The sequence below is a fragment of the Aotus nancymaae genome, unplaced genomic scaffold (assembly GCF_030222135.1).
Source record: "Aotus nancymaae isolate 86718 unplaced genomic scaffold, 86718_ANA_hifiasm-v0.15.2.pri h1tg000017l, whole genome shotgun sequence".
Classification (NCBI taxonomy): Eukaryota; Metazoa; Chordata; class Mammalia; order Primates; family Aotidae; genus Aotus; species Aotus nancymaae.
The window spans coordinates 12498144-12520840 of NW_026988429.1; the positions used below are offsets into that span (position 1 = coordinate 12498144).

Sequence of the window (22697 nt, forward strand, 5' to 3'; positions counted from 1 at the left end):
TTTTCTCTTGTGCTTTTAAACCCAAAGCGGCCGCCGTAGACGAGGTTGGCAAGATGGCTGCCTGTGCTTTTGCTGGTGCGGTGAGAACGGCTTCAGGTTAGTGTAGAGTGACCTGCTCCTTGCATGCCTTCACAGAATGGGGAACTGGTGAGGGATGGAATGGGCGTTTAGATTGGAGGTTAACAAGTAAAAAGGGTCGTTATTTGAGATAAGAGGGTTGCGCCCAATTTTCTCTGAGGCAGTGTGACCGGCAGCCAGGGTCCCCGACTCGCACTCGGGCGGGCCCGTGTGTCCCGCATTTTACGCTTCCTTGCCAGCTTTTTCTTACCTAGAAAACAAGCCAGAGAAACTGGGGCGAAGAGGGCGAGGGAGACCAAAAAGGCCCACCTAACTTTCTGATTTAGAGACTAGGACCTGCTGCCATTCACGACCTTTGACCTTGAGAATTAATTTCTCCTAACTTCAGATTCTACACCTGTAAAATGTGGGTAATACCACCTACCTGGGGATTAAATGAGATCATGTACGTAAAGCGTCTTGGGAAGTGCCTGACACATAGTAAGCTTGAAGGCTAATTTTTAACTACAGCCCCCGGCACAAGGGCTGGCATGAGGACTTCTTGACTGAGAGATAGCAGAAGTAAAGACCACTAAGTTCAGTTGCCGTCACGTTTAGTACATGTTGCAAAAAGTTGAAGAGCATCTGAATACCATAGGATGCTCACTAAGTTACTTTCACACAAAATAAGTCAGGATAAAATTTTATGGAAGAATATACGAGGTTAGTAAAGAAAATGCAACGATGTAAATTTTCCCGTTCGAGAAAAGCTTTTTTTATGTGGAGTATTTTTTGTGTTCGCGAAATATAATACATATAAAGATAGTTGTACATAGTGTGCATGAATGGTTTAACAATTCTAAAGCAAACACCTGTTTAACATTCAGGTCAAAACAGTGCACCACCAGAATGCTCCTCTCCACTGTGATCAAAATTCTCTGCTTCCCCTCATAGAAGCACTGTTCTCATTTTAATAATTACTATTAGGTTGCCTGTTTTTCCTATAGTAGTTTTAGCATCTATATGTGCATCTCTCAAAAACATAGTTTTGCCTGGTTTTGAACTTCACATAAATTGACTAATACAGTAAACTTTTTAGTGTCTTCTTTTACATTGTGACATTCATTCATTTTGCCTAACTATAATGCTTTCTCATTGCTATGTAATATTATATGACTGTTCCACAATTCTCCATTTCCAGTTTGGGGCAGTTAGGTACAAAGCTGATTTGATCTTGTCCTGGCACGTAAGTGTAATTGTTTCTGAGGGGTTGTGTGTGTGTGTGTGTAAAACTAGCTGTGGAATTGTTGGGTCAGAGAATATGTATATATTCAGCATTGCCTGGTATTGCCAAACTGTTCCACATCCTCACCAACACCTGATACTGTCAGACCTACAAATTTTTGTTAATCTGGTGGCTTTGTAATGATATCTCACTGAGATTTAAATAAGCATTTCTCTGATAGTGACAAGCTGTAGTGTGTTTACACATGTATATTGGCCTTTTGAATTTCTTTTATGAAATATCCACTTAAATATTTTGCCCATTTTCCTATTGGGTTGTTTGTCTTATTTATTTAGTTTTTTTTTTTATTTTATTTTATGTGTATTCTTTATCTTCTCCCACTCCGGCTGGTCTTTTTTACATTATTTTGGAGTGTCCGTTAACAAAAAGTTATTTTTCATCTACTTGAATTTATAGTTCTTGTATTTTTTAAATAGATGATGTAGGTAGTTATCAACTTACTATTTAGATTCTATTGTAAACATTTTAAAGAGTGATATGACAGCTTATTTTTAAATGTTAGTATTTTAAATATGTGAGAAATTACAGCTTTTTAAACAATTTAAACTATTTGATATTTTAGATATTAATAATTTGTGAAAGGGTAGTTTTTCAAAATTCTTTTAGGAAACATGGGATCAAAAATCTGTCACACTCTACTCCACTCCCACCCAGTGCAGTTCATGTCCCCCATTCAGTTCTTTGATTCATGCCACACAGGACTATTTGTAATTCCCCAAATGTGCATCGTCACCTTTGTACGTCCTATTCCCTCTGTCTCTTCTTACTCTTTCAAAACTCTGGTTTTGTGTTACCTCTTTTTTTTTTTTTTTTTTGAGACGGAGTTTCGCTCTTGTTATCCAGGCTGGAGTGCAATGGCGTGATCTCGGCTCACCACAACCTCCGTCTCCTGGGTTCAAGCAATTCTCCTGCCTCAGCCTCCCAAGTAGCTGGGACTACAGGCACGCGCCACCATGCCCAGCTAATTTTTTGTATTTTTAGTAGAGACGGGGTTTCACCGTGTTGACCAAGATGGTCTCGATCTCTTGACCTCGTGATCCACCCGTCTCGGCCTCCCAAAGTGCTGGGATTATAGGCGTGAGCCACCGCGCCCAGCCTGTTACCTCTTTTGTGAAAACATTTGTGTTCTCTGTACAAGAGTATGTTTAGAGTAGACTAGTCTATATGAAAATGCCCAGACAGGGACAGAGGACTGAAGGAAATTACTTACTTCTCTTGATGTACTGCACTTTTGTTAACAAAGCTAGGCTGTTAGGTTTCCATTACAGGCTTAATCACCTAATTGGTCCACCAGAAGGTGAAGTAGATAGAGCCTCCCGGCATCTTTTCCCAGGAATTGCTCTCAACTAAGCTCCCCATTCCTGTTGTTCCAGTAACCATTTTTTTCTAACTTCAGTGTATTTATTCCTGATTTTATCTTGCTAGTTTTGATCTGTTTTTCTTTCTTCCTCACTGCCCCCTCCAAGATGGCGTTTTGCTGTTTTTGCCCAGGCTGGAGTGCAATGGCGCAATGTCGGCTCACTGTAACCTCTGCCTCCGGAGTTCAAGTGATTCTCCTGCCTCAGCCTCCTGAGTAGCTGGGATTACAGGTGCCTGCCACCACGCCTGGCTAATTTTTTGTATTTTCAGTAGAGACAGGGTTTCACCATGTTGGCCAGGCTGGTCTTGAACTCCTGACGTCAGGTGATCCACCCTCCTCGACCTCCCAAACTGCTGGGATTACAGGTGTCAGCCACCACACCCAGCCTGTTTTTCTTTCTTACTAAAATCACTTGGAGTTCTGATACTTTGTCTCGTCACAAAAACATTAACAAGCCATCGTTCCTAGCTTGTTTTTTATGAAAATTGATAAATATGTCTTATGCAGCCTCAGGATCTTCATAAAATTGAGAACAAAAGAATTTCTGAGTTTTTTAAAAATTTTTAATACCAAAATCCGATGACCTATGGAAATTGGAACATTTTCTTTTATTTATTTATTTATTTATTTATACCCTTGGTGCTAAACCAGAAAATTGGAACATTTTCTTGTCTACAGTCCTCCAATGCACTTCATCTTCCAAAGATTACCTCCTGCCTTATTACAGCTGCACATCTTTTCAGTTCTTTGAGGTTTAACTTATTTATACCCGGAGACTTTAATTCCTGCAGTGGGTAGAGAATTTGATTTCCAGAGACTCTATGTAAGGGCTCTCATCAGTTTTCTGCTCCGATGTTTATACTATTTTCAGTTGCAAATTATCTCTTTTTTGGCAGGGGAGGAGACGGAATCCTATTCTGTCACCCAGGCTGTAGTGCAGTGGCATGATCTCGGCTCACTGCAGCCTCCACCTCCTGGGTTCAAGTGATTCTCCTACCTCAGCCTCTGAGTAGCTGGGATTACAGGCACATGCCACTCTGCCCAGCTAATATTGTTGTATTTTTAGTAGAAGCGGGGTTTCACCATGTTGGCCAAGCTGGTCCCGGACTCCTGACCTCAGGTGATCCAACTGCCTCCACCTCCCAAAGTGTTGGGATTACATGTGTGAGCCACCGCATCCCACCCTGTTATCACTGATGGAGAAAAGTAAAATAGAGTTTTAAGTGTGTTCTTCATCAGCCGGCCACCTGTTAATGTACAGGTTAGGCATCTCTAATCTGAAACTTTTTGAGTACCAACGTGACACCACAAGTGGGAAATTCTTTACCTGACCTCAGGTGATGGATATCAGCCCAAACTTTGTTTCATGTACAAAATTATTTAGCCGGGTGCGGTAGCGCGTGCCTGTAGTCCCAGCTACTCAAGAGGCTGAGGTGGGAAGATCGCTTGAGCCCAGGAGTTCTGGGCTGTAGTGCACCATGCCAACTGGGTGTCCGCACTAAGTTCGGCATCAATATGGTGACCTCCAGGAGCAGGGAACCATCAGGTTGTCTAAGGAGGGGTGAACCGGCCCAGGTCGGAAACGGAGCAGGCCAAAACTCCCATGCTGATCAGTAGTGGGATCACGCCTGTGAATAGCCACTGCACTCCAGCCTGGGTAACACAGTGAGACCTCGTCTCTTAAATAAAGAAATAAATAAATATTAAAAAGAAAAAAAAAATTATTTAAAATATTGTATAAAATTAACTTCAGCCTATATGTATAAGATGTATGTGAAACAAACGAATTTCATGTAAGATATCTCCTTTATGCAAAATTGAAAAAAAATCCAAAATACTTCTGGTCACAAATAAGCATTTCAGATAATATTCAACCTGTATCACCTTTGCTAAGTATTCATCTTTTTTATTATCCATTAGTATTCATTATGTGTTTTCTCTGTGCTAAATATTTTCCAAGCACTTTACATGCTTCATCTCATTCAAGTCTCATTATCTCTTCATAATTAACTTTATTTAAATTTGAGGAAACTGGGGCACAGAGAGGTTAAGTAACTTGCCCATAGTTACACAGCAAGGAATTCTATAAGCCAAAACCATCTGATTCAAACCTTAGCACTTCTACACCGCATGGCCCCTCATCTGTTACGTGAAATCATTGCAGTAGAAAATACGAAAGTAGTTCTGAGTCCCAGCTGAGCATCAGACTCAGATGAACTATTAACCAGCTTTATTGAGGTAGAATTTACATGCCATAAAATTACCCATTTTATGTGTACAGTTTTATGATTTTTTTATTAATTTAACAAGTGGTAGAACCATCACCACATTTTCTTTTTCTTTTTTAGTTTTGTATTAGTGTGTTTTTTTTAATACTTTAAGTTCTGAGGACATTCTCATCATCCTGTGGAACTTCTATAACACGCACAATTTTGACTCCCACACTAGACTTTAGTCAGAATTTATGGGTGGAGTCAGAGCTCCATGAGTGATTCTAATTTGCAGCCATGAACTATTAGTCTGGCCATAGTGGGAAGGACTGGTAAAAGGCCTGCATCCAGACCACACATCTAGCTTTCTGAAATCTGCCTTCTGACCTGCTCCATCTCACTGCCCACTCCTCCCCAGGCATCTCTGATAGTCAGGCGAGCGGTCTCAGCCTCTGAGGCAGGTCTGGTCCTCAACCTGTACATGTACAGTTGACCCTGGGAACAACACAGCAGGTGGGTGTCAACCCCCACAAAGTTGAAATCCAAGTTTAACTTTTGGCTCCTCCAAAACTTAACTACTAATAGCCTACTGTTGGCCAGAAGCCTTAACAGTAATAAAAACCATTGATTAACATATATTCTTAGGCCAAGCACAGTGGCTCACACCTGTAATCCCAGCACTTTGGGAGGGCAAGGCAGGTGGATCGCTTGAGCCCAGGAGTTCAAGATCGGGCTGGTCAACATGGCAAAATTCTGTCTCTAGTAAAATTAGCCAGGCATGGTGGCATGTCCTGTAGTCCCAGCTACTCGGGAGACTGAGGTAGGAGGATTGATTGAGCCCAGGAGGTCAAGGCTGCAGTGAGCTATGATCATACCATTGCACTCTAGCCTGGGCAACAAAGCGAGACCCTGCTTCAAAAAAAGAATTTAAAAAATATATATTTTGCATGTTATGTGTATTATATACTCTATTACAATAAAGCAAGCTAGAGAAAAGAAGGTCATAAGGAAGAGAAACAGATTACTGTTCATTAAATGGAAGTGGATCATCATAAAGGTCTTCATCATCTTTACATTAAGTAGGCTGAGGAGGAGTTGGTTTTGCTGTGTCTGGGATTGCAGAGAAAGAAGAGGTGGAGGAGGTAGAAGGAGAGGCTGGACAGGCAGGCACACTTGGTGTAAATTTTTTTGAAAAAAATCTGTGTGTAAGTGGCCCTGTGCAGTTCAAACCCTTGTTTTTCAAGGGTCGCCTGTATTTGTTTTAGTCCCTGTGCTTTTGCTTATGTTGTTCATCCTGCCTGAAATGTGTTCCTCCTCTTCTAAGGTGAACAGAATTCACCTGTTCACTTTCTAGAGGAGAATCCAAGTGCCTCTTCTCTTTTCTTCAAGATTCTTTCTCTTGCCACTCTTGTCTCTTCAGGAAGGGTCCAAGCTCTTGTATCCCTGACCTGCCATTGTACTGTGTGTGAGAGTTCTGTCTCACCAGAATATAAGATCTGAGAGGTGGGAACAAACATTACACACATCTTTTTTCCTAGTTCTGGACATAGAGCTAGCAAACATCTGACTGGATTGTGATGATGGTTGCACAGCTCTCTAAATTTTCTAAAAATTGTTGAATTGTATATATAAAATGGGTAATTATTTTAGCACTTTAGTAAGGTGCTAAAAGCTTCATAGGTGAATCTGATGCTCAGGGCACGTTAATTATGTATAATACTTGGTGACATTGATACATCTCCTAATTTTTAATATCTGGATGCATATTTTGGAGTATTATATTAAGTATATATGCTTCTGTCTTTACAGGAATCCTACGGCCCCTAAATATTTTGACATCTTCAACCTACCGAAACTGTGTCAAGAATGCCTCTCTTATTTCTGCGTTGTCCACTGGACGTTTTGGTCATACTCAGACACCAGTTGTTTCCTCCACTTCCAGACTTATCACATCTGAGAGAAACCTGACATGTGGGCATACTTCAGTGACCCTTAATAGGTAGGTAGAGTATATTTCCTTTTTTTTTTTTTTTTTTTTGAGACGGAGTCTCACTCTGTCACCCAGGCCGGAGTGCAGTGGCATGATCTCGGCTCACTGCAACCTCCACCTCCTGGGTTCAAGCGATTCTCCTGCCTCAGCCTCCTGAGTAGCTGGGACTTTAGGCGAGCGCTACCACACCTAATTTTTGTATTTTTAGTAGAGATGGGGTTTCACCATATTGGCCAGGCTGGTCTCAAACTCCTGACCTCATGATCTGCCTGCCTCAGCCTCCCAGAGTTCTGGGATTACAGGCATGAGCTACCATGCCCAGCCGATAGGGTATATTTCAGTAAATGTGATGCTTAGACAAACTTTCCAAGATATTTATGCCTGCAAAGGTATCCTACAAGTAGGTGGTATTTTTTGCCTACCTGCAGTTAGTTATGCAGACTTCTGCTTGATTCAGTGGGAGACTCTAACTGACATCCATGTATCTAGGTGCCTGCAGCAGGAAAGTGCTAAACACAGCATGCTTCTGATGTTGTATGTATGCTTTCCTGCATGGAAGCTGTCATCCAAAGTGGAGGGTGAACAAGATGCTCAGCTTATAAGGCTGGGTTGCGTGTGTTGGTCATTCAGTCAGCGAACATTCAGTTAAACACCCCTGGGTGCCTAGCACTGTACTTAGCAAAAAAGACACAAGGATAAGCAAGTTGAAGTCCTCAGGGAGTTTGCAATCTGGTGGGAAGGTGGGTAAGAAATCAAAGTATGATAATAGAGTGAATTCTTTTACAGGGAGTGAGGGGGTGGGTTTTAGAAGACTTGTGAGTTGGTGATGGTTGCTATTCTTATTCATGTTTAGTCTCATGGATCATTGGAAGTAACATTGTATATGAAAAGTTAGCTCTATTCCATTGGAGCAGCTTCACTCATTTCTTATTATATATATGAATTTTAATCCTTTAATCAGTCTGATTACAAGCTAAAAATTTTAAAATATATTTTAGAGTGGCCCCCTTGCTTCCAAGTGTCCTGAAGCTGCCAGTCAGATCTCTAACATACTTCAGTACACGAAAAGGCAAGAGAAAGACTGTGAAAGCTGTCATCTACAGGTTTCTTCGACTTCATTGTGGCCTTTGGGTGAGGAGAAAGGTGAGTCTTCACACTGTTACTTAGTTGAAAAAGGAGTGTGAGCAGATTAAAATGAAGCAGAATTCACCTGGACACGGTGGCTCACTCCTGTAATCCCAGCACTTGGGGAGGCCAAGGCGGGCAGATCACTTGAGGTCAGGAGTTCAAGACCAGCCTGGCCAAAATGGTGAAACCCCAGCTCTACTAAAAATACAAAAATTAGCCGGGCTTTGTGGCGGGTGCCTGTAATCCCAGCTACTTGGGAGGCTGAGGCAGGAGAATCACTTGAACCTGGGAGGCAGAGGTTGCAGTGAGCCAATATTACACCACTGTACTCCAGCCTGGGTGACAGAGCGAGACTCCGTCTGAAAAAAAAAAAAAAAAGAAAAGCAGCAGTTCCCTTTTATTACTTGGAAATTAAATAATTCTTTAAAGATAAAATCTGGTTCCCAGTAAAAATAAAATAGTTGGCAGAACTTTCTTGCTGTTTATAAGGTTGAGAGGATTCTCCCATCTTATAAACAGTCTTAAATTTGTAAATAAATGGGTTGATTGGAACTCTCAGCTCATTTCTCTGTTGAAACACTGTGGTGGGTGGTTTTCTACACCAGTCAAAAGAAGCTCATATAATCCATAAGTAGCTGAACTAAAGTTCTTATGGTTCTGAGTTTTTTGAATTTGAGACCATTGGAAACAATTCTTACCTTTTGTGCGTTGTTTTTTCTTTTTTTGAGACAGAGTGTCACTCCATCGCCCAGGCTGGAGTGCAGTGGTACAATCTCAGCTCACTGCAACCTCTGCCTCCTGGATTCAAGCAATTCTTTTGCCTCAGCCTCCCAAGTAGCTGGGATTACAGGTGTGTGCCACCATGCCAGGCTAATTTTTGTATTTTTGGTAGAGAATAGGTTTCACCATGTTGGCCAGGCTGGTCTTGAACTCCTGACCTTAAGTGATCCATCTGCCTCAGCCTCCTAAAGTTCTAGTATTATAGGCATGAGCCAAGGTGCCTAGCCACCCCCCCACACCCACTTTGTTTTTATACCAGTTATTTCCAGGTCCTCATCTAGCCCTCGGTAAAATAAAATGGGTGGATTTCCTTGCTCTGGAGTCCTCATGTTACTTACTGTAAAGGACCTGATCATACTCTCCAATCATAATCCTAGTTTCATTTCAGGGCTCCCAAAAGTATACCATGTATAGAATGCCCTGCTTCTTCAAAATCTAATTTTCAGAGGAAAACAAAAAAATCTGGGTAGATTAATTTATACTAGTGTGTAAAACAAAGTATTTTCCATGACATGGTTTTATCCAGTAGTCCTTGATATTTATTGTTTATTTCCTTCTTCTTTTTTTTTTCTTTTTTTTTTTGAAGTGGAGTTTTGCTTTTGTTGCCAAGGCTGCAGTGCAATGGCGCAATCTCGGCTCACTGCAACCTCCACCTCCTGAATTCAAGCGATTCTCCTGCCTCAGCCTCTTGAGTAGCTGGGATTACAGGCATGCACCACCATGCCTGGCTAATTTTGTATTTTTAGTAGAGATGGGGTTTCTCCATGTTGGTCAGGCTGGTCTCCAACTCTAGACCTCAGGTGATCTGCCCGCCTTGGCCTAGTTTTTATATTCAATCTAATTTTCCTTGTCTTTAAAAATAAATTCTTCAAAATTAATAATACATGTATGGGTGTATATGAAAGTTCTGGGATAAACATATGGATTAACCATTCCTTCACTACTCCTAATGATAGTCTTACCATATTCATAATTCCTTAGAAAAGTACTTCCTGTAAAATTTAGTCCCTTGTGTGTGAAAAGTATAAATGAAGTCATATATTTGAGAACTATGTGTCTCAGCTCTTGTTATACTCAGCCTCATTAATAAACATTAATGTTGTTACCCTAGCCAGCACTCTATCCTCCTCTACATTAGGAAAGACAGTAGTTAAGAACTCCTACTAGCCTGGGCAAGATGATGAGACTTTATCTCTACAAAAATTTAAAAAGTTAGCTTGGTATGGTGGTGCACACTTGTGGTCCCAGCTATACAAGAGGCTGAGGCAGGAGGATCACTTGAGCCCAGGAGGTAGGCTGCAGTGACTGTGATCATGCCACTGTACTCCAGCCTGAGTGACAAAGTGAGACTGTGTCTCAAAACAAGACAAAAAAAGAACTCTTATTAGCTCTCAGAATTCTGTCTGCTCCTTCTCTAATCAATGGTTTCTTGTTTAAAATACGTAAAATGAGAATAATAGTATGTTGTTAAAGATTGCTGAAGAGATAGTAAGATCATGCCTATAAAGTTAGTGATTATAATTCTATGTTACCTTGTACTTTCCCAGCCACATTTAGTTTTATTTTCTGTGAGTTTAATTTAAATAACATTTAAAATATATATATTATGTATTACTATTTCTTTTTCAAACTACACATGCTTTCTCCATCCACCCTCCATTGAGAATCACATCTTCCAAAAAATATTCCAGCCCCTATGGAAGTCTGGTTTTTGTTCTTACTGGGTCTATAAACCTTGAGTTGTGAAGATACCTGTTGTTTTCTACATAATATGATGTTTTACATTTCTTTGTAATATCTGATAGGCTGGTTACAAGAAAAAACTATGGAAAAAGGAACCTGTAAGAAGAAAGCGACTGAGGGAATTTGTATTCTGCAATAAAACCCAGAGTAAACTCTTAGATAAAATGACGACGTCCTTCTGGAAGAGGCGAAACTGGTATGTCGACGATCCTTATCAGAAGTATCATGATCGAACAAATCTGAAAGTATAGATCAGAAGTTTCACTTGTTTCTCAGTTATTGAATTGTATCTTTGTGTACATGATATCTTTGCAAAAATGAAGCATAAAACTTGATGTAAATTGTACCAATGAATATGTAAAGATACAGTGACATTAAACTTGTACAAGATTTAAAACTTAATTTGCCAGACTTGGTTAGGGAAACAGAAGTTTAGAATTGTGCATTATGTTAACAAATGGTATTGGCTTAACTAGTTGTTTCAATTAGACTTATTTAGTTGCAAGGAATCTCAAGTGGGACAAACAAAAAGACTCAAAAGCTACAAGTTAGCTCAAACAATGTGACATTATTTTAAGGATATGGGCCTGGGAATTCAGGAGCCACCTCACTAACCCCATCTCCCACCCAGAAATCACCTCCCAGCATCAGGAAGAGCAGAAATTGGGTGGTGTTCCTCAGCAGGAGAAGATGAATGTTTAGGCTTGGGCTCTGCCACACATTTGACTTGATTCTTTTTACATTGTTAACTCCATTCTCCCTGTACTCACTAACTTCTCTAATTCACAGCTTTTGCATACTTACAGTTTCTGTTTCCTTGTAATAATTTTAACTTGCACCTGTGAGGTTCTTTTCTACATCATGACTTTCAGCTCCTGTCTCTAGTCTCTATTTGCCAAGGGAATTTAACTGGGCCAGACTACCTTTTTATACTAGGTCTGGTCAGGTCATTGTCTAGAGTAGGGATTGGCTGCTGTTCTTAAGTCAGGATCCCACCCTAGCCCACAGTGTATTAGCAGGTTTGCATGCAGCAAAAAACAGTTACGTGAGCAGTTTCACTTGGAGGTTCACATGGGGTGGCAGCACACTTTATGTCTAACATACCAGGTTCATTGGGTTCATAACACTTCTCATTTATTGTAACAACATTTTTTCTTTTTTTCTTTCTTTTTTTTTTTTTTGAGACAGAGTCTCACTCTGTTGCCCAGGCTGGAGTGCAGTGGGGCGATCTTGGCCCACTGCAACCTCCACCTCTTGGAGTGATTCTTCTGCCTCAGCCTCTCAAGTAGCTGAGACTACAGGCCCGCACCACCATACCCAGCGAATTTTTGTATTTTTAGTAGAGACTGGGTTTTACCATGTTGGCCAGGATGGTCTCAATCTCCTGACCTCATGATCTGTCCGCCTCAACCTCCCAAAGTGCTGGGATTACAGGCGTGAGCCACCGCGCCCAGCTGTAACATTTTTTCATAGAGAGGAGAGTAAATAGCCTTTCAGCATGCCTGTTCATGAATCAGAAGCGGCTATACAAGTGAAGACAAGGGCTTTTTATGCAAATTTGAAAGATGATATGTATTTATTTTTTTTAGAGACAGGAGTCTCGCTCTGTTGCCCCAGCTGGAGTGCAGCGGTGCAATCATAGCTCAGTGAAGCCTCTCACTCCTGGGCTCAAATGGTCCTCCTGCCTCAGCTTCCCGAATAAGGATATGTATTTCTTAAAAGTTAGTCTATCCACTTGAGATTTCATGTTTTCACTTGGAAGGACAAACTTTTCCCACAATTTTCAATTTTTTTTTTTTTTTTTTTTTGAGACAGAGTCTCACTCTGTTGCCCAGGCTGGAGAGCAGTGGTGTGATCTTGGCTCACTGCAACATCCACCTCCTGGATTCAAGCAATTCTCCTGCCTCAGCCTCCCAAGTAGCTGGGACTACAGGTGCCCACTACCATGCCCAGCTAATTTTTTGTATTTTAGTAGAGACAGGGTTTCACCATGTTCTGCAGGCTGGTGGCAAACTCCTGAGCTCAGGCAATCCGCCCGCCTCAGCCTCCCAACATGCTGGGATTACAGGCGTGAGCCACTATGCCTGGCCAATTTTTCAACAATCATTGTAGAAACTAGTGGGGGAAAGAGTAATCTCAGTTGTTTGAGAAACGATGAAAGGGTTAAGCATCGTTTACTTGAAGCAGGTGGGAAGCAGCACTGACTGAGTAAAATTCAATTGAGTTGTTATAATCTAGGGCAGTGGTTCTCAGCTCTCCCATCAGAATCATCTGGGAAGCATTTTCAAACAGCAGAGCACTTTGAAAACCATTATTAAATAGAATTATGCCTGAATTACTGTTTCACATCCTTTAATATAGTAGTTGGTGATAATAAGATGAAATTCCTCTGTTGTTAGTAAAATTAAAGTAAAAGATAACTGAATTGAAGTTCTGCAGCCTGTCAGGCCAGGATTATTAGGGGTATTCCTTGAAACCAGTATGTGTTCATTAAAAGAAGAAGGGATAACAATAGAATTATCTAAAGTGTGTGTCTATTTATGAGACCAATAAATAAAGAACAGACATTTGATTTGAGCTGAGGTAAGAGCCTGAAACATGGAATGGTATTCTGCTTTGATGGATTTTCATTTCTTTGCACTTCTGAGATGGCAAAGCCGACCACTTACAAGGCTTCCACATCTTTCTCACCTGCCTGGCTCCTGCCTGCTGATGTACCTCTGGGTAGTGGGATGGAAATGGAAAGTTTGGGAGAAGGACAGTTTTGCACAGTCTCCATGACTTCTTTAATGCAAATATGGACGACAAAGGTCTCTGTTACAGGGGCCTCAGAGCACCTTTGTTTCTCCTCTAGATCAGGGACAGGAGGTATAGAGATAAAGACTGGCAACCAGAGCCTCAGCATCCAAAGATGGACTGAAGTGGGAGGGCTGACAGGAATTTCATACATACAATTTTAGTTTTGTGGGTAGGAGGGATTATCATCACACTGATTTATAATCTGACAATAAAATGTCTTTCATTAACGAGTTTACCTAAATGATGTTCAACTATATGTACAACTTATAAAATATTAATAGATGTATAATTTGTTTATTCAGGTATTATATAATTTATTGAATACCTACTATGTCCCAGCATATCTACAAAACTGGCTACATACCTACCTATCTAATTGCTAATCCACATTTCTAGCCTTACAAAGGACATAATGATTAGTTAAGCCTTTATTTAGATTTGAGGAAACTGAAGCTGAGAGAGGGTTAAATAAGTTACCCAAAGTACAGCTAGTAAGACCCAGAATCTCAGTCTCACTCCTGGGGATCCTGTGTATCTCCCTGAGTCTTCTAACAACACATGAAAATTTATATCTAAATCAACAAGTGACTGTAATATGGTAGTATAAATACTAAACACTTCTTCATAACCCTGTACCAGTTCGGCTTTTAAATTTTATTACTTTGCTTTCCTGTCCTTTGCCAACTCTTAACCTGGTTAATCTCAGTTCTGTCGACATTGGACCAGGCTCAGTAAATAAACAAGTGAATGGATTTTCAGCCTTTTTTTCCCATCTCTTCCTGCTTTTAGTCCTCAGAATCTGCTTCTTACCACTGCTTTATTTTACAGTCCTTTTGTCAAACATAGAATACAGGACTATAAAAGCAAATAAATTGGGTCTGTGTTTAATTTTGATGTTTCAGATTTTGAGCTTTCAAGTCTTTGTGGACACCCAATGAAGTGTGAGTCTTCCTGTTCAGATGTGAAAGGTAAAGGCTGCAGCAGGTTTAAGGGCATCCCTTCCACCCACAGTGGCCCTGTACCACCCTGTTGTCACTTGTACAGGTACTCCCCCATTTGCAAATGAAGAAATGCTCAGAGAAGAAAAATGATGGGCCAGAGGTCTGTTTGCACAATTTAAACCCTACCAGTGGTCTATTCTATTTTCACAGCTACCTAGTTTCTGCTGATGATTTTTTTTTTTTTTTTTTTGAGACGGAGTTTCACTCTTGTTACCCAGGCTGGAGTGCAATGGCGCGATCTCGGCTCACCGCAACCTCCGCCTCCTGGGTTCAGGCAATTCTCCTGTCTCAGCCTCCTGAGTAGCTGGGATTACAGGCACGCGCCACCATGCCCAGCTAATTTTTCGTATTTTTAGTAGAGACGGGGTTTCACCATGTTGACCAGGATGGTCTCGATCTCTTGACTTCGTGATCCACCTGCCTCGGCCTCCCAAAGTGCTGGGATTACAGGCATGAGCCACTGTGCCCAGCTCCTGCTGATGATTTTTTAAAATGTAAAACAGTTACACTTTCAGGTTTGTAGTTGTGTGAGGAACTGGTTTTCAAAACACATCATCTGATTTTCTTTCCCTCTCAACATCCTGTGCAACAGGCATAGGGCTAAGTCAGCAGGCCAGTCGGTGGCTGAACACTCAGCTTCTAATCCTTGTTACCTCCCATATTCGAAAAAAAGTATTTCCTCTTTCCTTATAAGCCCAACCTTACAAAGATGTTTTTTAAAAGAAAAATGTTAAGACTTTATTCAAGATGTGTATCAGGCATTATAACAAAACAGCAGAACTTCAACCTTTTGAATACTGTAATTTCACATCCCTTTGATGCACAGTCCAGTATACTATTTTATTACAGATCGTTCTGTAGGAACTACAGAAATGAACTAGAGGAAATGTGCACAGTCACAATCCAGAATATCAGCTCTGGGAGTGTACGCTGTTAGAGGATGAAGCACATCCTTTGCCATTTCAAATACTGTGCCAGGTGGAGAACTAGGAAGGCTCAAAGATGGTCATGGTTGACAAGCACTCTTATCACAAATACATGGACAGCTTATCATGGAGAACATACATTTCAAAGGCCAGCAGAGTGAGCAAGCTATTCACACAGCCAGGAGGGATTATGACTAAACTCCAGTTCATAAGCACAAGTCCACATCTCACCTCCTCAGAACAGGTGCTCAATGGCAATTAACTAAAAGTTATGACATGAACATTACAGACTTTCCAGCTAGTATTTTGTAAACAGCCTGTGTCTATAAGTCAGCAAATTAAAAACATTCAGTTGTATCCTCGAGACAGAACACCACACCACTACAGGTACACTTACAGGCTTTCACATTTTATGTCAGTCCATACACAAATGTATAGCTTGTCAGATACGTAAACACATTTTGCCAGAAATATGACAGCTGCTCTCAGTTGTATAGTGAATGTCTTTAAGAGAAAAACCAACTCCCTAGTCAACACTTGAAGGAAAAATAGTTACATTTACATTAAGACAGCAGTTTGGATACCTTTATATTTTTCAATTTTGAATGAGAAGTAATACAGCATGTCTGAGAATAGAGCGCTTCAAACTTTTTTGGCATAGTTAAGTGCAAATTTGATAACCTGTACTTATCACAACTTTTCATTGTAAAGTGGTGAACATATAGCTTGTTCACAATAGGATTTTAAACTGCTGCTAAAGGCAATTTACTGTTTGGCAAAAAAAAATGCTAAAAAGCTGTGTAAGCTTTTTTTTCAATTGTTTCTGATAATTCTGGGTACTTCCAACTAACAGGTAAATATATTTTAAAGAGTATTATTATTCTGTCTGGAACTGCTTACTGAGCACGAAGAAAACATTTTCTATCTTCCTTAACAGATTTAGGTATTGGTGGGTGTGGGGCACAGAAGATGAGCAAACAGCCTCTATTTATCCTCTCAGCCACAAATTTGCTTTTAGGTGTATTTTCCTATACCCTTTTGCAAATTACAAAATCACCTTCAGCGGAACTATGGGTAGACAGGATTCCAATATGCATCTCTGGCAACAGTCAGCTTCAAATCAAACCCTTTCTGGGGTGGCTAAGATCCAGCTAATGTGTCATCAGCAAAGGCCTCTAACGTGTGTTTGCGTAGCTCAGTAATGGAACAGTTTTTAATTGGGCCTGTTTATAGTTGGTTTACAGTTCTATATGGTATATAACACTAATTCTCTAGTCTGTCTTCTGGGCCTATCTACGAACAAATACAATCCAAATATTATGAGTAACTGGGTTGTGACCACTGCATGCATTACACTGAAAGAAAACACCAACTCTAAGCACAAATATACTATTCTTACATTTCAGCTCAGCTCTCAGCAGGGAGAGCAGCTACGTGGGACCACAATGCCATTTAAACCAGATTATTTTCAAATAAAATTCTCAATCTAAGTGGAAAGTCCCATCAGAGAGTGCTTTATTCCCCTACTAAGCAGTTCAGGCTTGTATAAAATGTCTGATAAGGCCTAGAGTGCCCAAGAGTGTGAGTCTGCTGTTTCCATTCTGCACAGGCCAGGAAGGGAACAGAAGGTGTGAGCCACAGGTGCTCATGGGTCTGACCAGCACGTCTGACTCATAAAGATCTCAACCTCTAAAATCATTCTAGAGCCCACCATTTTGACTGTTACACATGTGTTTCAGATGTATGTTATGGCTTATCTGCAACAGCACAGTTCTCAGGTTTTTTTGTGTGAAAGCTAAACAAGGTTCACCAGAGTTTGCTAAAACAAGGTGCTCAGAGTGTAAACTCCTCTGGGGAAATCAGCAGCAGCACTGGTCACGATAAAGGAGAAATCATCCTTTGTCAAGCACAGAATTACTCCTTCCAACAGCTCTACATGTTCTCATCCTCAAGAAATTGGGCCAAGGGCAAGCTACCTGCCTATCCCTGGAAAAGATTCAGAAGGTCCTAATCCAGAATCCAGGGAGGAGATGAGCTTCCTGCGACTCTTCTCTTATCCTAGGATGTTCCCCAGACCTCTCATCACATTCTACTGTGTTGTAAAATGTTGTTTCTCTTCATTCGTAACTTGTCTGGTCTTTTGACTAAACAACTATCTAAAGAATACATACTGCATTCCTGCAGGGAAAGGGATGTCTTACTGGAGCTGTATTTGGAAACTATAAGCACATCTGATTCATTCTCTAGAATCAAAAATTTTTTATATCTCTGTTTTTGCAATTTTCTTACATATCAACCTCTGGCAGCCCTTGCAAGTCCATCGTATTAAGCCAAAAGCCATAAATATGTACATCATAGTTCAAAGTATTAGTACCAAGAACAAAAAAGGTTTAAAAAAATGCTTTGTTTGCATTTATAGGACTAAAAACTAAGTATGCAACAGATAGATTACAAATGTACATCTCAGCAGCATAGGGGTGATTCTCTTATCTTTCTAAAAAAACACTGCTGTCTATGACAATCCAATTGTGGAAAATTATCAACCTCAGAAGACTTAAAGGTCACCACCCCTGCCCCTACTACCTTTCCCTTTAGCCTCTCCCCAGGAAAATAAACAAAAGGGGGAAAAAATCCTTAAAAGTGGAAGGGGAGAGAGAAAAGGCCATGTTTGTGAGGCTGCACACACAAAGCACATCCAGCTTGCGGATTTTTATGTTATTAGTAAATAGCTCTTTAAGGCAGAGAAGAAACATTCTGTGGATCCGGTGCAGTTGGCTCATCTCACTCACGTGGTTTCGGTGGCTGAGGATGAGGTACTTTTCTTCCTGAAGCGAGATCGAAGAATTCTAGGCGGTGCCTGGTAGAGAAAACAGAAAGGTGCCCCTCAGTTTGGTGTAAATGTGGGATCTTTTGAGGTCAGCACCTGGAAGGCATTGTGTTGAGACTTCCAGCTCCTTTGGCCAAATGCAGCTGGCTGGGGCTGGGGACTACCTGAATCTTGTAACAGGAAGCAATCATCAGAGTCCCATCCCCCGTATCCCATGAAACTGACCATTTTGAGAGGCTAATGCCTCCCTCTTAAATTATGCTCCTCAATCTCCCAAGGGAATGGTTGTGCAGAATGACACATCTTTCTTGTTTCCACCTGAGGAGCAAAATGATCTTAAATGATTCAGCAGAAAGAGACACCTCCCCATCACTTCATTTGCTTTTTGTTATTTCCTTTGGGAACCAGCCTAACGTTTTTTGGTACATGCCTCAAATTTCCATCACTAAATTTCTAGTTCCCTTTCTGGATGTGAAACCTAATATACAGCATACCACACCACAAAGGCGAACACCACCTTGAAGTACAGGTTGAATGTTCCCTATCTGGAAATGCTTGGGGTCAGAAGTGTTGGGGAATTTAGATTTTTTGTTTTTCAGATTTTGGAATGTTTGCATATACATACCAATTGCACACCCTAATCTGAAAATCTGAAATTCAGAGTGTTCCTATGAGCATTTCCTTTGATCATGACCTTTGTACATCTGTCTGTGCTCAAAGAGTTTCCGGTTTTCTGATTAGGGATGCTCAACTTATATACAGGGCTCCACCTCATCTCTCCTACAAATGACTCTCAAGGGACCCTTCCTTCCGTGGGATACACAAATCACAGGAGGAGTTCCTATTTCAGTGAAAACGAAGTGAACATTTTCTGGCACAGCACTGGAGAGGGTTCACACAACCGGCCCAACCTACCCTCAGCACCCGTGTCTGTCCACTTATCTGTAAACGCAGAGAACTTCTTTCTTTACACTGTGCCCATTCACACTTCTGTTTCTTCTGACTGGAAGCCCTTCCCTCCCTCCTCTGTCTTGCATATTTCTAGGCCTCCTGAGGACCCAGTTCAAAAGTCACTTCTGCAAAGTTTTCCCAGAGCCCCTCCCGCCACTGCCCAGCCACACACAACCAGGCATCGTCACCGCCTTTGTTCTTTCATCATGTTTTGTGCATGTCTCACAGCAGAGGACTTTGCACCCAGTGAGAAGGGAGTTGGGGGGGGTGCTGCTCACTCTCTCCCCACCAGACTGGGGACTTCCTGAGGGCAGGGCCATGTCACATTTGCCACCATTTCCTGGTGAGTGGCTCAGTGCTGGGCAGACATGTAGAAGGGAGGCAGTGAATGAGCCAGAGAACACTCAGGCCCTCTCATGGAATCCTCATGCTACAGTCTTAACACTAGGAAATGCTTACCAGCTGCCTCTAGACAGAGACTGAAAAAAGAAACAACGGAACCCACCCTTCCAGTAATGTGCCTCTTGGTGGGCTGGTGAACAGTAAACAGTAAAGCAGCTTGTGCAGCTTCAATAAACAAAAGTAAAACAGCACAAACCCTTGGGCCCTAGAATTCTTTAGGCTGAGCTCCTCTCCCCATCATGAGGCTGCCCAAGCCGGATTGCCCAGGCTGGACTCCTCCAGCAGTGTCCAAGCCCAGAACATCCTTTCCTAAAACCTCTAAGTTTAAAAGGGATCTATGTGTAACTCATCTTGGAAAGGAACCTGATGAACTGCACATGGAGATGGTGATAATTACAGTCCTAACGAATAAGAATGCTAGGCCGCTGTGTTTGTGGAGGGGACCATTTCGAGGCATCTCCCTATATAAGTCTCACGAGGGTCTGTACGGGGACTTCCTGTTTGCTTCAGATGGCCTCTCAGGCTGCGATACCCAGCGGATGAGGAATAGGAGAGGAGACCTTAGGAAGCAGAGAGGAAGACCGGGGTCCCTGCACCTGCGCTCATAACTGGTGACTCCCTACCCACCTCACAAAGCAAGGCCCAGAAGGCTCCAGGCTCAGCCCTCCTGCTGCCAGAATTCCATCCACATCCTACAGCTGACAATAGCATATATGTCAAGGGTTTTGGGTTTGGTAATTCTAAAGGGCTGTATCCGTTTAGTAACATTTCAGGAATAGCTACTTTGTACCAGGCACTGTGCTGTGTCTTGGAGATACAGTGATGAACAAGCCTTATTCTTATTTATAAAAACTTTTCAAATAACACATTCTGAGTTTTCTTCCCCCCAAAATACCCATTTGGGTTGCTTTTCACTTGTATATCAACTTAGATTAGTACTTGTTAATATCTGGAAGAAACAAAATAATAAAGACCGAGATACTTTACTACTCTATTACTTTTTCTTTTCTTCTTTTTTTTTTTTTTTAATTGAGATGGAGTCTCACTCTGTCATCCAGGCTGGAGTGCAGTGGCGCAATCTCACTGCAACCTCTGCCTCCCGGGTTCAAGCGATTCTCCTGCCACAGTCTCCTGAGTAGCTGGAAATACAGGTGCGTGCCACCACACCTGGCTAATTTTTGTATTTTTAGTAGAGATGGGGTTTCACCATGTTGTCAGGCTGGTCTTGAACCCCTGACCTCAGGTCATCCACCCACCTCGGCCTCCCAAAGTGCTGGGATTACAGGCGTGAGCCAGTATACCTGGCTCACACTCCTATTTCTAAATGAAATTAATAGGATTTCCTCTCCTTGGCAAGTAACTGGATGTTATCCAATGGCTGGTTCTGCTTGTTTGATGGAAAGAGATCTTTCCATCTCAGGCATTGAGGAGATATTGGTGCCGGGAGATGCTGCTCCTGGGACCCCCAGTCTCCAGGGCACAGCCCTTGGACAAACACACTCCAACCCGCAGCCCCAGACACTTTGTACCTCCAGGAGCAAGTCCGTCCTTCGAGGTGCTTTATACTTGTACATGAAATCCAGCAGGTCTTCCTCTTCCTCGTCAGAAAACGCCAATGGGTTTTGGACCTGGTGGGGCTCCCATGCCTTCACACCACCCTCATTCACATCTCCCTCAACCACTTAATGTCCATTTACAATCTACATAGAGGAGACAAAGTATAGCAAGGAGGCGTCAGTGCAGGGAACAAGGAAGGGCAAGGTTAGGCACACAGCACACCAAGCCAGGCCTGTGAGGACAGCTGAGGCCCCTGGGTCTGAAGAAGCACTGATGTTTTGGGGGCCTCCTTGCAGAGTCTGGGATTGTGAAAGTGCAGTTGTATGAATCTCCAGGCACTGCACAGAAACAACCACAGGCTCAGAATCTACTGAAAAGCCACCAAGGGGGCACCACTTCCCTGGGTGAAGAAAAGCTGCCTTAACTGAGACACATCAATCCCTGCAACTCAGTCCTGTGATCCCACACCAGATGAATGCTCGGGGAAAGAATCTCCTCTAGAGAGGACAGCAGCAATGATTTGGGGTGGGGTGGGGGAGCAGTTTCTATGTTACACATACAGGCCATGTTGACAGTGTATTATACTTGCATGTTCAGCTCTAAGCATTCTGTAAGAGACAGGATGTAAAATGCCAGGAAGCCTTAAGGGATAACCTTAAGCAAAGCTATGCAGGTTTTTTGTTTTTTTCAAAGTCCCAGTCCTAGAGAAGCAGAGAAACCTAATGGAAGGAGAATCTGATAGAAGCCTCTGCCAAAAAAATGTCAGCAAGAGTCCTGTTTCAGTCTGCCTTGAATACATCTGCAGGAAAAGCTTTAGAATTAATTCATCTCATTTAACACTATTTTTTAAATGTTAAGTGCTAATACATATTCCATGTCATCTGGCTAGGTGGTTCTATCTTAGTTGAGATGTAAAATATCTTCTGCTCCTACTCCGCTTATTTGATATCACACACACATATCTTTCTATGCTTCATCTATTGTTTTTACCTAGAATCACAGAATGCAGAACTAGGGGGTTCTCAAGCCATCTAGTCCAATCACCATGAGGCCTCCAGGAAACCAGAGCTCTTCCTGGGACACAATGCTCCTAAGAGCATATTCAGCATGGAATGTGCTCTCTCTCCATCAGCAATGGAGTTGCTAGACTATACCACCACCAGGTGTGGAGTAAAACAGACAAGTAAACCCTAATCTAGGGCAGCTTTACCAGTTACCACTGCTGTGTTCCCCAACAGCCAGCAGGAGGCAGCACAACACCCAAAGCTGAATTGTAAGCTGGGGTGTGATTGGTTCAGATGGGCCTTAGTAAGTAAAGTCCTGAGATCATTAATGTTCCTTTGATTTTTTTTTTTTTAATTTCTACTCTGCACTTCCCCAGCTTATTTACTCTGGCTTTAGTTTGTCCTCTGGTCCCTTCCTCTGTCCTAATCAGCTGCATCCTATTAAACACAAAGACCTGCAACTCCAGGGAGCCCCCTCTGAATACTCTGGCCCTCCCTGGCCTCCCCACTCTGAGACCCAACAGTGCTCGGAGGCTGTGCCACACAGTTTGTGGGTCCTCATGTCAGTCTCATTGCCTCAGCCAACAGAAGGCATCTTGAGGTTGGGGGCCATGGCTGATCCTTCCTCAGTCCCTCTGAGCACCTGACCTAGGGCT

At 42.0% G+C, this 22697-nt stretch overlaps 2 protein-coding genes across 5 annotated transcripts in view; one reads left to right on the forward strand and one right to left on the reverse strand.

Moving 5' to 3' along the window:
- MRPL35 (mitochondrial ribosomal protein L35) lies at positions 1 to 15622 on the forward strand. The gene is made up of 4 exons (XM_012472923.2): positions 1 to 96; positions 6743 to 6932; positions 7922 to 8066; positions 10637 to 15622. The coding sequence occupies exons 1-4, from the start codon at positions 54 to 56 to the stop codon at positions 10823 to 10825; spliced, it is 567 nt and encodes a 188-aa protein (XP_012328346.2). The 5' UTR covers positions 1 to 53; the 3' UTR covers positions 10826 to 15622.
- The window catches only part of REEP1 (receptor accessory protein 1), a 117137-nt gene continuing 109595 nt past the window's right edge, over positions 15156 to 22697 (reverse strand). For 3 of the 4 annotated variants that reach the window (XM_064377965.1, XM_021672631.2, XM_064377964.1), the window contains 2 exons: positions 21010 to 21161; positions 15156 to 18157 (listed from right to left, as the gene is read on the reverse strand). In XM_064377965.1, the coding sequence (XP_064234035.1) occupies positions 18086 to 18157; positions 21010 to 21161 (224 nt within the window). In that variant the 3' untranslated portion in view covers positions 15156 to 18085. The remainder of the gene's footprint in view (positions 18158 to 21009; positions 21162 to 22697) is intronic. The other variant, XM_021672632.2, reaches the window with a different exon arrangement.

What these genes read in the sequence shown, in the direction of transcription:
- MRPL35 (XM_012472923.2), top strand. Translation starts at nt 54, where the DNA reads ATGGCTGCCTGTGCTTTTGCTGGTGCGGTGAGAACGGCTTCAG. An exon ending in ACTTCAGTGACCCTTAATAG is followed by an intron (nt 6,933 to 7,921) that starts GTAGGTAGAGTA and finishes AATATATTTTAG; the next exon opens with AGTGGCCCCCTTGCTTCCAA. An exon ending in GCCTTTGGGTGAGGAGAAAG is followed by an intron (nt 8,067 to 10,636) that starts GTGAGTCTTCAC and finishes AATATCTGATAG; the next exon opens with GCTGGTTACAAGAAAAAACT.